Raw genomic sequence first — 12,561 nt, forward strand, 5'->3', positions numbered from 1 at the left:
CCGTCAGCCTTTCCTTTGACTCCTCGACTGCCATTTGGCATGCCATTCTCAGCAGCGACGACCACGTCCAACCCAACAAGGGGATCATGCTTAGAAGAGTTTTCGCATATACGTCTAAGCTGTTGATGAAAGGGAACCAGGCCGCTCCTAACAACTGGGAAGCGTAAGCTGACTTTACTGTCCGATATACTTGCGTAGGCACAGAGGATCGGAGTTTCAATCTCAACTTAGACTTACAATGTTCATAAAATGGTCCGCTTAAATAGTCATATTAGCGCGCCATAACCTCACACGGAGAACCACACGATCAAGCTCCACTAGCTCCGAAGTTACGACATGGTCTCAGAAGCGCGCGCTAACGAACTGCAAAACCTTACAGTTGATCGGTTTATTGAGCTCCAGCTCAGCTGCGTGTCAGCTGCTGATTGTGGCCTCTTAGGTGTGGCCTCTTAAACTGTGAGCACAGGCGTTAAGGCCGTTGAAGTGCAGCACCGGCAGGCATGCGGAGATGCATACATTATTACGGTAAGGTCTATGCCGGGGTCCACGGCAAACCCTAATCCACCGTCGCCCTATTGGGGACGCGCCGGGACACGTCTCAGACTCTCAGCATGACACTGCAGAGTGTGATATTTATTCCTATATGGATGGCCAGGAGACGGCCCATTTGTTTCTGGGCAAACTCTTGCTGACCTGGGGCTCTTACAGTGGCGGCGGTTAGGCTATTAAGAAAGGCAAAAAGAAAAAAGAAAATCCAAACCCACAAACGTTCGATTTCGCTTTGCATCAACGGAAATGGCCTAAAGACCCGAAAGAAGCTCCGACGAATTAAAAAGCCACCCGCACGCGGTTACCTAAAAACACTCCATGTAAGGCGAAACCATACCACCATCCGAAACTCGCCGCTAGCGCCACCAAAGAAGGACCATGAATCCAAAACCGTCAACCCAAATCGCCTTCCCCGGCTCCGGATTCGACCGTCCCCTCCAGCATCTTCTGCGCCTCCCACACCATTCCCGCCCGTTGGTACACCCCCACCGCCGCGGCCTTGTCGCCTATCGCTGCCAGCGCCAGCGCCGCCTCCGTGGCGCACCCCATCGCCTCCATCCTACTAGCATACAGCCGCGCAGCCGCTTCCCACGCCGCCCTTCCCCCCGCCGCCGCCATCGCCACCACATCCGCACTCATCATGCCCTCCGTCACCGCCGCCAACGCCAGCGCACCCCCAACGTCGCCTTCCCACATTGCCGCCACGAAGCGCAGCTCTGCGGGCAGCGGCCGCAGCTCCGGTACGGTCGCCTCCTCCCCACTCTGCTGCCGCCCCTCCTGCCCCATGGGTCGCTCCATCTGCCACACCTCCCCTAGATCATGCAGCAGGTGCCCCGCCAGCTGCGTCTCAGCCTCGCTCAAGCCGAGAAGACCCGCGGCCTCATCCCCCGCCCTGGCCTCACCACCCGTACCCGCGCCCTTAGTCCCCGTCTCGCCGTCTGGACGCGGGTTAGCTGCGGTCCCCTGCTGCCGGACTCCGGTCACCGCGACTGGGCTGGGGCCGACATCCCCGCTGCCGGCGGGTAGCCCTGCGCCCTCATGCATGCGCGCGGCGTCGGGGAAAAGAGCCGCGCGTGCGGGAGTGTGAGTGGCCGCGGGAGTGGGAGTGGGTGCGGGGTACATCACTGTCGCCAGTTTCAGTAGGAGGGAGTGTGCGGCGGCCGCCGTGTTTGCTTGCTGCAGGTCGGGCAGGTCCGGCAGTAGTGGTCGGGAGGCCGCTGCCGGAGGTCGGCGGCCCCGGCGGCCCCGACTGGCGGCAGTGGGCTCTATCAGCCGCGGCGGGAGAGGAGCGGCAGTTGCGGAGGAGGGGGAAATCGGTGGGGAGGGGTGTGTGTCCGGCAAGGGGCCCGGCGCTGCTGCTGCTGCTGCTCCTGCTGCAGCTGCTCCTGCCAGCGCGGCAACGTCTGCCGCTGGCGGTGCCTCTGCTGGATTTCCCTCCGACAGCGGCAGACGTGACCTCCTCCCGGCACATGTCCCCGATGACGTGACTTCAGCCAGCGGGGCCGCCGCAGCCTCGTCCACATCACCAGCGCCACCAGCACCACAACCACCGCCAGCTGCCGTTCCGTTGCCGATGGCATCATCGCCGAATGGACCAGAAACAGGGACAGCGTAAGGCCCTGCCGCTGCTATCGCGTCCTGTTGCCGTTGCTGCTGTTGCTGTTGCTGTTGCGGCTGCGACGACAGCGCCGATGTCACCGGCAATGTCTTGACGGCGGCCTTGTTGGCGGTCCCGCCGACGTCGCTCTCCTCATCAGCGTCAGCCGCACGGCCCCCCGCTCTTCGCCGTGCCGCCTCCAGCTCCCAGGTCCGCAGCTGGCCCGCTTCCAGCCGCCAGCAGCGAACGCTCTGGTCGCGCCCGCCGCTGAACAACAGCCACCCCGGTCCACCCGGGCCCCGCCGCACTGGCCCTGCAGATCTGCCACGGTGCTGACCGCCTACCTGCTCCCCTGCTGCTGCTGCTGGTGCTTGCGGCGGCAACGGGCCGCCCTCCGCCCACCAACGCACGGCTGTGAGCGAGGTGATGGAGTCATGGTGGCCGTGGTGGCCGCCCGCCGCAAGGGTCCGTACGCGCAGCGCCTGGACCCCGGCCGCCTTCACCTCCGTCTCCACCTGCACCGCTGTCATGCCCGCCGGCCCAGCGGGTCCCGCTCCCCCCCCACTAGCGGCACTAGCGGCACTAGCAGTGCCCGGCTGTGCCACCTCATGATCGCCACCACCTGCACCGTCCGTGGCGCTCATGGGCCTGGGCGACCCATGTACGGCAGCCTTGCCGTCGGCTGGTTGCCGTACCGTCCATAGCTGCACGTTGCCGTCATCGGCTCCCAGCGCCAAGCAGTGTCGGCCCAGCCAGCAGGCCGCCACCAGCTGCTGCTGCCGCGGCTCAGTGGAGAAGCACGACACATGGCGCAGCTGGCGGCATGGTGACAACCTGCCGTACGGCTGCGCCACCATGCCGTACACCGAGACGGAGTTTTTGCCATACAAAGCGGCAAGGAAAGCCGAGCCGGCTCCGTAGTTGTCACTATTACCGTCGCCGCAATTGCCTTCTGCGGCAGCTGCGTCACTGTAGAACCCGTCTCTGTCGCCTCCGTTGACGTATTCGCAGTCGTCGCCCCACAGCAGGAGCCTCGCCTCCTGACTGCCCGCGTTACTCGTCATCGCCAGCAGGCGCCAGGCAGCCGCCGGGCCCCGGGACCCTCCACCTCGCCCGGCGCCAAGCTGCGGCTGTTGCTCCACCACTACCACAAGGCCGCCACCGCCACCGCCACCGCCGTGTCCACCCCCCGCTGCCGCTGCCTCGCCTGCCTTCAAAGCCACTGCCAGCCATCCCCGCCGCGGGTGGACCGCCATCGCCCATACCGGCAACCCAAAGCCCCCACCGCTGGCGGCGGCGGCCCGGGAGCCGCTGTGTTGTTGCTGCTGCGGCTGCTGGTGTGAGGGGGGGTTGTGTCGGCGGTGTGTGCTGCTCTGGGCGTGCAAGTGAGTGTGAGGGTTGGGGTGGGGCGTAGCAGCAGTAGTAGCAGCAGCGGGCCCTATGGACGGCTCCATGGCTTCAGCAATAGTAGTAGCAGCAGCAGTAGCAGCAGTAGCAGTGGCGGCTGGCGGCCCCAGCGCCCGCTCCGCAGCCAGGAGGGCCTCCAGCTGGGCCCCGACCTGCGGGTCGGAGGCGGGGGGTGGGGGGTAGATAGAGAGAGTCTCAGACAGGTGCAGAACGGGATCACTATCATCAGCATCACCACCGACCCTAAACCCAACCACTCGGGCCATGAACACGTCACAAAACACACAGTAAACGTAGTCGGGGTACGGCGGCCCTCACTCACATCCACAGGCTTAGCGGCCGCCATCGTTGGACCCAGACCCGGCTCCGCGGAGTGCTCGTCCAGGGAGGGACCTGGCCATCGCAGAAGCCGCCCCTCACCACCACAGCTGATCAAAAAGTAAGTGGGAGGACAGCCAGCAGCAGCAGCAGCAGCAGGGGCCGTGGAAGCTATAGCAGCAGCAGCAGCAGCAGCAGCAGCAGCAGTAGTAGCAGCTCGAAGGCATGATGATGCAGCCGCCGAGGTTCCCGCTTCCTTGGCTCGGTGGCCTCTCCCGCCGCCCCGTACACCGTCACGTCCACCGCCATCACCGCCGCCGCCGCCGCCGCCGCGCGGCAGCTGTCGTGGCGGCTGCGGCGGCCCCTCTGCAGCCCGTGCGGCTTCAGAACCCGACACACACCTTCCCTCCGCATCGGCCTCGCCGCGGTGACCGGTGCCGGGCTCGTGTGGGCGTCCCCTTGTACGGCGTCGCTCCGCTGCCACTGCCTCCCCGCACTCCACCCGCCTGACAGCACCGTCACCGCCACCGCCACCGCCCCGGGGTCCGAGGTCCTCAACATCCTCCTTTCCCTCCTCCGGCCCCGCGGCCGGCCGTGCTCCCAGAGCCGCCTCCGCATCTCCTCCATCTCCTCCTTCGGGACACCCAGGTTCAATTCCCAGGTCACCCACGCAACTCCGCACAAGCAGCTCCGGCCTCTCGCTGACCCTGGCGGGAGGGTCCTCCTCCCCAACACCTCCCCCGCCCCCTCCCCGCGGCCCCATCAGCCCCCAGCCGGGTGCGGCTGAGGGAGCTCCGCTCCGCCCCCTACCCCGGAAGCCCGCACTGCCACCACCGGGACCCCGGCTCACGGAGAAGGACGGCTGGTGCCAAGTGCTCGTGCCGCTATTGCCGCCAATGCCACCCTCCCGGCTTGCACCGTTACCTCCACCTGCACCACCTCCACACACCGCGTTGGCGCTCATCCCCCCTCGGGCCCTGCCCCGCGCGGAGATGTGACCCCCTTGGCTGGGGCGCTGTACGGCACCCCGTGTCTGGCTCCAGGGACTCTGGGAGGGCGGATGATGTGCAAGTGGGCCCGGCTCCGAAACCACCTCGGATGCCGACGGGCATAGCTCAGGCGCGCGGGGTTGCATGGCTGCTTCAGGGGGGGGTGATTGCTGCGGTGGTAGCTGTAGGATCTGCTCTTCACCGTGCCGTACATCAGCCTCGGGATTATCTGAGGCTGACGGCGGTGGCGGTGGCGGCGGCGGCGGTGGAGGTGGCGGCGGCGGTGACGGCGGTGGCGGCGGTGGCGGTGGAGGAGTTTGCTGCGGAGGCAGAATTGGCGAAGTTGGCGGCGGTGGTGACAGTGGGTCAGTGGGTGCCGCAGTCAGGCGTTGGGCGACTGAGTGGCCCTCATCCGGGGGCTCATGGGGAGGCGGCGGGGCCGGGGCCGGGGGCGGGGCCGGAGGCGAGGGTGCGGTTACACCCGCTGGTTCCTCCCCCCCATCCCCGACCACACGGGACCCTTTTCCAGGACCAGGAGCCACCTGGGACTGCTGCGGATCTTGCCCTAGCCTTTGGTGCTCCCGGTGCTCCTTGTGACCCGCGGGTCGGTCCTCGGCCTGGGCCTGGCCTTGTGCGTGAGGAGAGTGGCGAGATTGCGGACGTGGCTGTTGGCGCCGGCCCCCACCAATGCCGCCGCTAACACTGCCGCCTTCACTGCCACCACCACCGCCAGATCTGGCAGCAGCAGCAGCAGCAGCAGGAGCAGCAGCAGCAGCAGCAGGAGCAGCAGCAGCAGCAGGAGCAGGAGCAGCAGCAGGAGCAGGAGCAGCGGGGCTAAGCCGCGACGATGATGTGACCGTGGCGGCGTGTTGTTGCTGTAGGGGTGGTTGCGGAGGTGGAGCAGCCGGCGACGCCATCCACGCCAGGTGCGTCACGGGCCCTGAGTGTCGTACGGCAAATACCCTGGAGTTCTGCTTGCGGACATCCATCACCCCCACACTGCCGTCCGCGCAGCCGAATGCCAGGTAGCCTGCGGTCGGGGGGGTGAGGCGGGAGGGCGAACGTCTACGTGTGCAACGGAACCCTTAGACGAGGCAAGGTGAGGCCGGAAGGGTCTGCGCGGACTGGCCCCGCGGAGGGGGCGGCTGGGAGGGGAGATGACCTCGTGCAGGGAGGTGGCGGGGAGAGGAGCGGAGGTGGGGCTCTTGTGAAAAAGGGGCGGGGTGGAGGGGATTGGGGTTTCGGCCGCCACATCCCCTCCCTTCCCCCCTTGCTCCCCCCAGCTAGCAGCTCCACACACATCCAGTCCTCGACACACATACAGAGAGATGGACATCGAGGGCCGCTGAGTACGCGAGGGGGGAAGAGGGGGAATGACGGGTACAAGTCCAGAGGAAGCAGCTAGGGCGGCACACAGCCCCGTCCACCTAGCCACCCTCCTCCCTCCCCCACCCCGGCAGCGGTAGTTTCCTGGACGTGTGCACATACCCGCCCACCCCCTCGCGGAGCGGGCGGGGGTTTCAACGCCCCTCCTTCTGCGTGCCCCCCTCCCTACTGGTGCACTCAGGTGGCGGTGCGGGTGCGGGTGCGGGTGCGGTCACTCACGGGGGTCCGCGGGGTGCCAGGCAACTCGAACAACCTGACTTGACGGGGCATGTCAACCATACCGGGGGGGGGACGGGAGGGGGGGTAAAAGAGGGCAGGGAGGGGGACGGGCGCTGGTGTACATAACGGGAGCAAGTTCTGGACAGGAAGCCAACCTCCCCCTCTCGCCCAGCCAGCCTCCTGGGTATCTTTGCACGTGTCCTTCATGCACATCCGCGCATACGTACATACGCACATACCCTCGGCACGCTAGCACGTGATCGGGCTGCCCTCTCCCGCAGCAAGCCGACCCACAGACCCACCTGATCTCGGATGTCCCTCCACAGAAGCGAACTCGGCCAGGGACCCCCGGGGGCTCCAGCAGAGGACCCCGACCCTCCGCCACCTCCATCTCCTCGTCGCAGCCGCCCACGCACCTCACCCTCACCCTCACCCTCGCTGCCGCCCACACCGGTAGTGTCTTCCCCCCTGACACCTAGCTCCGGAACCTGACGGAATGCCGTTGGTGGCGGTGATGATGATGGTGTGGCAATGTCCAACCTATCACCCTGCTCTTGCTCTTGCTGTCCCTCCTCCTCCACCTCCTCCTGCTGCTGCTGCTGCTGCTCTTTTAGCCCATGTGTCAGTCCCGATGTCGCTGCCACTGCTACTGCTGCTACTCCTGGTGGCTGCGGTCCTGGCTCTGGTGGTGCTGCCGATACCGATACCGATACCGGTGCAGCTGCTGCAGCTGCTGCTAATGTTGTTGTTGTTGTTGTTGTTGTTGAGGTGGAGGTGGAGGTGGAGGCATCAGGGGTTCCCAGGGTGGAGACTGTACGGACGCCCTCACCGGGGGACGTAGGTTGCGATTGTTGGTTGGGCGGTTGCGGTTGATGCTTTACGGCGATAGTCCCTGTGTCGCCGCCCTTCCCCTCCCCCTCCCCCTCCCTCTCCCCCTCCCCCGCTCCCAGCTGCAGCCCCACGGTACGCAAGGTGCGGTCTCCGCAGCCCACAGCCAGGAGGGCGCTGGGGGAGCGGTCTGTCCGCGGGGTGGGGTGGGGGGGAGAGACGGGGGACGGCCGCGGAAATCATGCGGAGACACGAGGCGTGAGGACATATCTACCGGTTTGGGGAGCCATGGAGGTGGCGGGCAATGGTGGGGCCGCACCGGGGCAGCGGCGAAGAGAGGGGGAGTCGAGGAAATGCGTAATATCATGCGGTAGCAGTAGCAGTAGCAGTAGTCCATACACCGGGTGGGTGGGGCGCGATGGAGGCTCGGAAGGAAGACGCTGGAAGGCCAACAGAACGGATAACCGTCCGAACATTACCGCACCACCACCCGAAATGTGTATTCCGCTACCGATACAGGAGACCTGGGTTATGTCGAGAGCTCCTCTCTCTCTCCTGCCCCACCCCCACCCCCACCCCACCGCGGCCCCTACCTGCCACCTGCAGCGCATGCGGGTAGCCGCCCAGCCCCACCAGCCGCCACCACACACAGCCACCTCGGGGAACAACACACGGACTTGCGGACACTGCCAGGGAGCCGCCACTACCACCACCACCACCACCACCTGCTGCTGCTGCTGCTGCTGATGATGATGATGCCGGGTGATCCACTCCCCCACCGGCCCCCTCCTCCTGCTGCCCCTGCCCCTGCCCCTGCCGCCACTTCCCCGCCCCCTCCGTGGCCCCTTGTCCCGCCGCTGTACGGCAGCCCGGCAGTCGCGCGGAGCCGGCCTGGCGGAGGCCCCCCTCAGTCGCCCCAGTCGCTTCGGACGGCGGCCCTTCCCGACCAGATCCAGATCCAGATCCAGCGGCTACGGCTGTGGCGTGTCCAGGTGTGTCCCCCCTCTGCATGGTGAGGTCCGTCACCACCAGGCTGCGGTCCTGAGAGCTGCTCACCAGGCGGATGTGTAGGCAGGGCCGCGGAGGGGGCCCTGCGGGGGACGGGGCTGCTGAGGCTGAGCACGCGAGTTCCCCTGCAGTCCCCGGGGCTGTCGTCCTACGTCCACCCGCAACAGCCGCCGAGGTGCCCCCCGGGGCGACACAAGCCCCCGCGGGAGGGGCCCTGCCGTCCGCGAGGTCAAATGCCTCGGGTGGTGCGGGTGGTAAGAGCACGGATGCCAGGTCGGTGGCGCGGGAGTCATGTTCGGGTTCGGCCTGCGGCGAAGACGGTGCGGCGAGGGCTGCTGTACGGCTACTGGCGTCGTCGTACGGCAGCCTCATGGCGTGCAGCGTGAAGACGGGTCGGTTGTGGTGCTTGAGCCGCGCAGTGAGGGTCACCTTACCGGTGGCTGGGTCGAGGAGGGGTGTCGGGGGGGTGTCGGGGGGGGGGGGACGGAAAGGAGAGGAGGGGAAGGGAAGGGGGGGAGTCAGCGGTGATGACGTTGGGGTGGACGTGGTATCATGGCGATCACGATGGTGATGGTGGATAGTGATGATGGTGATGGTGGTGATCATGGTGATGGCGGTCGTGATGGTGGTGAAGGAAATGGTGATGGTTGCGGTAGTTCTGGTGGTAATGGTGATGGTGGTGGTGAGATGATAGCGCCCAACAACGACAAAGATCACGCACACGGAGGGGCTTCAGCCGCCCCAAACGGAAAACGGGAGGGAACTTGCCGCCCAGCGGCCATAACAGTACCTAAAACATTTCCTACCTATCTCACATAGCTCCAACGTGACACAAACACACACACACACGTGCAGCAGCAGCAGCAGCACTCACCCAGCGACACATGGTACATGAGCACATGCCCCCAGGGGGCCGCTAGCGCCACCACCAGCTCACTGCCGCCACCGCCCACGTCGCATCCGGGAAGCAGCGCAGCGGGCACCCAGGGATGCCGGGAGGCAGCGCCGCCACCGCCGGGGCCAGACTGCTGTGAGACCCCCGGCGGCGGCGGCGGAAGCCGTACGACAGCAAGCGGCTGAGGTGGCGGCGGCGGCACCATTGCAGGAAGTGCCGCCGCCGCCGCCATCAACGCCGCCGCCGCCTTCATGGCGGGGAAGCTCCAAACCTGCACGCAGGAGGCAAGCAAGGGAAGGGAAGGTCACCACTGTCACCACCTCAACTACAGGAGCGACGGTGGCAATAGCGCCTGTGCGGTGCAGCCCCTCTCTTCCTGGAAAGGCCAGTTCAGCGACACCCATCAGACCAGAGCCATAAATCGTGTCCGTTCGTCGCTGCTCCCCCAGCTCCCGCCCCGGCGTTCCCGACGGCCCGACTCGGGCTGCGGTATCGGGGTACCCACCTTGGCAAGGCCGTCCTCACCGCTGCTGAGCAGCCAAAGGTCAGTGGGAGCTGCCGCCGCCGCCGCCGCCGCCACCGCTGCCGACGGCGATGCTGCTGCTGCTGCTGAGGGTTCCGCCTGCTCCTGCCCCGGGCCCCAGGAGTGCTCTGGCCACCTGACGGGGTCCGCGGCATTATCGCCGCCACCGCCGTGCGCGTCTGCTGCTGTACACGCATCCGACGCCGCGGCCCTGGCTTTCGGGGGGTCCTTGCCCGCTGGCGACGGCGACGCTCCGTCTGTGCCGTTGGTTTGTACCAAGCTCCCGTCGTCTTCAACGTTAGAAAGGACTGCATCACCAGCAGCAGCAGCGGCGGCAGTCGCAGAGTTGGCGGCTGCGTCAGCAGGGGCAGTCGCCGTGACGTTGGCGTTGCCGGGTGGCGGCGACCCCGTGCCAGGACCGTCGCGCTGCTGACCCGGCGGACTAACCCGCCCCGCACTCGCCTCCAGGGACGGAGACCCGGCTCCACTTGCGCCTGCCGCAGCCGCAGCGGGCAGCCCCGATAGATACGGCAGCGCTGCCAGCTGTAGCGATCGTACGGCACACCTGTGAGCTTGCTGTACGGCCAGTAGCACCTGCCCCGCTGCCACGTCAACCAGGCGGATGCTGCCATCCGCCACGCCAGCCACCACCAAGGATTTCGCGACGGATGCGGATGCGGGTGTGCTGCAGGCGGCGAGGCAGGTGACACGGCCGGGCAGCAGCCCCCCAGTCCCGGCCCCTGCCCCGGCCTGGGGTGAGGGACCCACCGGTCGCCGGGTGCCAGTCTCCGGCACCCACAACGTCAGCCCGCCCTTCGCATCCCCCGCAATGAACTCCACGGGAGAGCTGCGGCTCACCAAAGCACACCAACGTATGCACACGCGCACACAGGCAGTGGGGGCGGGGAATGGAGGGGTGAACACTGGGGTGCAACACTAGGCGGGTTGCACACACATCCGCGCCGAGCGGTCTGCCGGGTTCCCAAGCCCAAGGGTTGATCGCTCTACGGGGAGGAGGTATCCGTGTCCCTTAATTCGTCACACAGCTACCCAGGCCCCCGAGGAGCCCCTCTCCCTCCCCTCTCCCTCCCCTCTCCCTCCCCCTCTCCCTCCCCCCTCTCCCTCCCCCCTCTCCCTCCCCTCTCCCTCCCCCCTCTCCCTCCCCCCTCTCCCTCCCCCCTCTCCCTCCCCCCTCTCCCTCCCCTCTCCCTCCCCTCTCCCTCCCCCCTCTCCCGCACCCACGCAGCTACCCACCTCACGAGGGCCACCAGGGCGGTCACCTCGGGAGACGTCTTGCGGTGGCTGCGGACTGGCTCCCCGGATTGCCAGTTCCAGCAGCGAAGGGAGCCGTCCTCGCAGCCGGCAGCCACCAGCGGTCGGCCCGCGAGCTCCGGAACCAGGGATACACTCGTGACCCTGTGCGTAATGTGTGCATGTGTGTGTGTGTGTGTGCCGGGGATAGGGAAATCATATGATGCGAAAGTCTAAGATAGACAACTGCCGACAGCAGAAGCACCAACTGTCGGGATTGGGGTTATAAGGGAAATTAATGGAGCGGTAGCCGGAATGAGCAGGATCAGAGCTGAGCCGAATGGGTTCCCGTGAAAACCGTAGCACGTGGCGTGGGATTGGGACTGATTTGTCTCATTAATCCAGCACTTAGCTCGTGGCGCACCTACCTGCACAGACCGCAGGACAGCAGTCGCTGCACAGTACGTGTGGCGGCATTGCACAGTACCACGCAGTTGTGGCCGCCATACGCCACCAGCTGCCGGCTGGGTAGTACCGAGACCACCTGACCGCAAAACCTGGGTAGGGATACAACGTAGGCATGCTAAAGGTGTAACCCACATATGGATAGTGAGGTTTATAGCAACAGGATACAAAAGAAACTGGAGCGTAGGGATGGGTGTGAGGAAGTCGGTGCGGCACGGTTGTTTGTTTCGTGACACGCACCAGTTGGGAGACGGCGGCAGTACCACGACGGAGGAGCTCATAATAAGGAATTGCTCCCGTATGTGTGTTTAGGGTTAATTAGTATACTTAGCGCGTTTGAAAGGTAGGAGCGTCGGCATCAGATTGCTTGGACGACACTGAGTCATCACCATGCCGGAATGATAGAAAAATGTGCAGTCCAATTTTGATTCTTAAAAGCGAGACAAAGGAACCACTGGCTTGGCACCTCTAAAGCTTCAGTTGACACTCCGCAAGTGGTGTCGTACAACCGTCGGGAAGGTTTGCCCCTCCGAATAGACTCGAGCGTCCCTATCCGCACTGTGCTTGCACAGCTTCACCGTTCTGCTGTGTTTACTGGTTTAGGCTCGATTGACGTTACTAGCCTGTGCGCTAGTGCGCAGACCGCAAAGATGGCGGCGGCACAGAACTATGAGTTGTCCTCAAAGCTAGTGCAGTACCTGGATCTGCACCTTACCTTGCCGATTATGGAGTACCTTCAGGAGCGCGGCTTGTACAACGAGGATGACATTTTGCGGGCAAAGCTCGCGCTGTTGGACAAAACGAACATGGTGGGGCCATGCGTTACCGTCAGTTCGCAATATGCGTAGATCTTTGCACTTCATTGTTTTGACACTCGAAAAGGAGCTCTGGTCGCGTCGACATCTGACACTCTGTCTTTTTCGCGCGCAGGTGGACTTTGCCATGGATATCTATAAGGGCCTGAACGGCGTGGACGATGTACCTCAGGAAATGAAGGAGCGCCGCACGCAGGTTGTGGCGCGCCTGCGGCAGCTGCAAGCGGACGTGGACCCGATTATCAAGTGCTTGCAGAACAGGCACGTCGTGGAGAAATTTCGGCAGGATAAAAGTTTCAACCTGCAATTCT

At 65.2% G+C, this 12,561-nt stretch overlaps 1 protein-coding gene across 1 annotated transcript; it reads right to left on the reverse strand.

Annotated features, from left to right (window-relative positions):
• Positions 1-942: 942 nt before the first annotated feature.
• Positions 943-11,716, reverse strand: VOLCADRAFT_116582 (uncharacterized protein; the record flags this gene model as incomplete). The annotated part of the gene is made up of 17 exons (XM_002947981.1): positions 943-3,705; positions 3,876-3,981; positions 4,273-5,279; positions 5,403-5,595; positions 5,782-5,890; positions 6,466-6,499; positions 6,882-7,198; positions 7,295-7,483; positions 7,887-7,949; positions 8,073-8,341; positions 8,663-8,741; positions 9,176-9,329; positions 9,366-9,467; positions 9,702-10,404; positions 10,974-11,135; positions 11,399-11,527; positions 11,676-11,716. The coding sequence occupies 17 exons, from the start codon at positions 11,714-11,716 to the stop codon at positions 943-945; spliced, it is 6,420 nt and encodes a 2,139-aa protein (XP_002948027.1).
• Between the last annotated feature and the right edge of the window lie 845 nt (positions 11,717-12,561).

The sequence above is a fragment of the Volvox carteri genome (assembly GCF_000143455.1).
Source record: "Volvox carteri f. nagariensis unplaced genomic scaffold VOLCAscaffold_8, whole genome shotgun sequence".
Taxonomy (NCBI): domain Eukaryota; kingdom Viridiplantae; phylum Chlorophyta; class Chlorophyceae; order Chlamydomonadales; family Volvocaceae; genus Volvox; species Volvox carteri.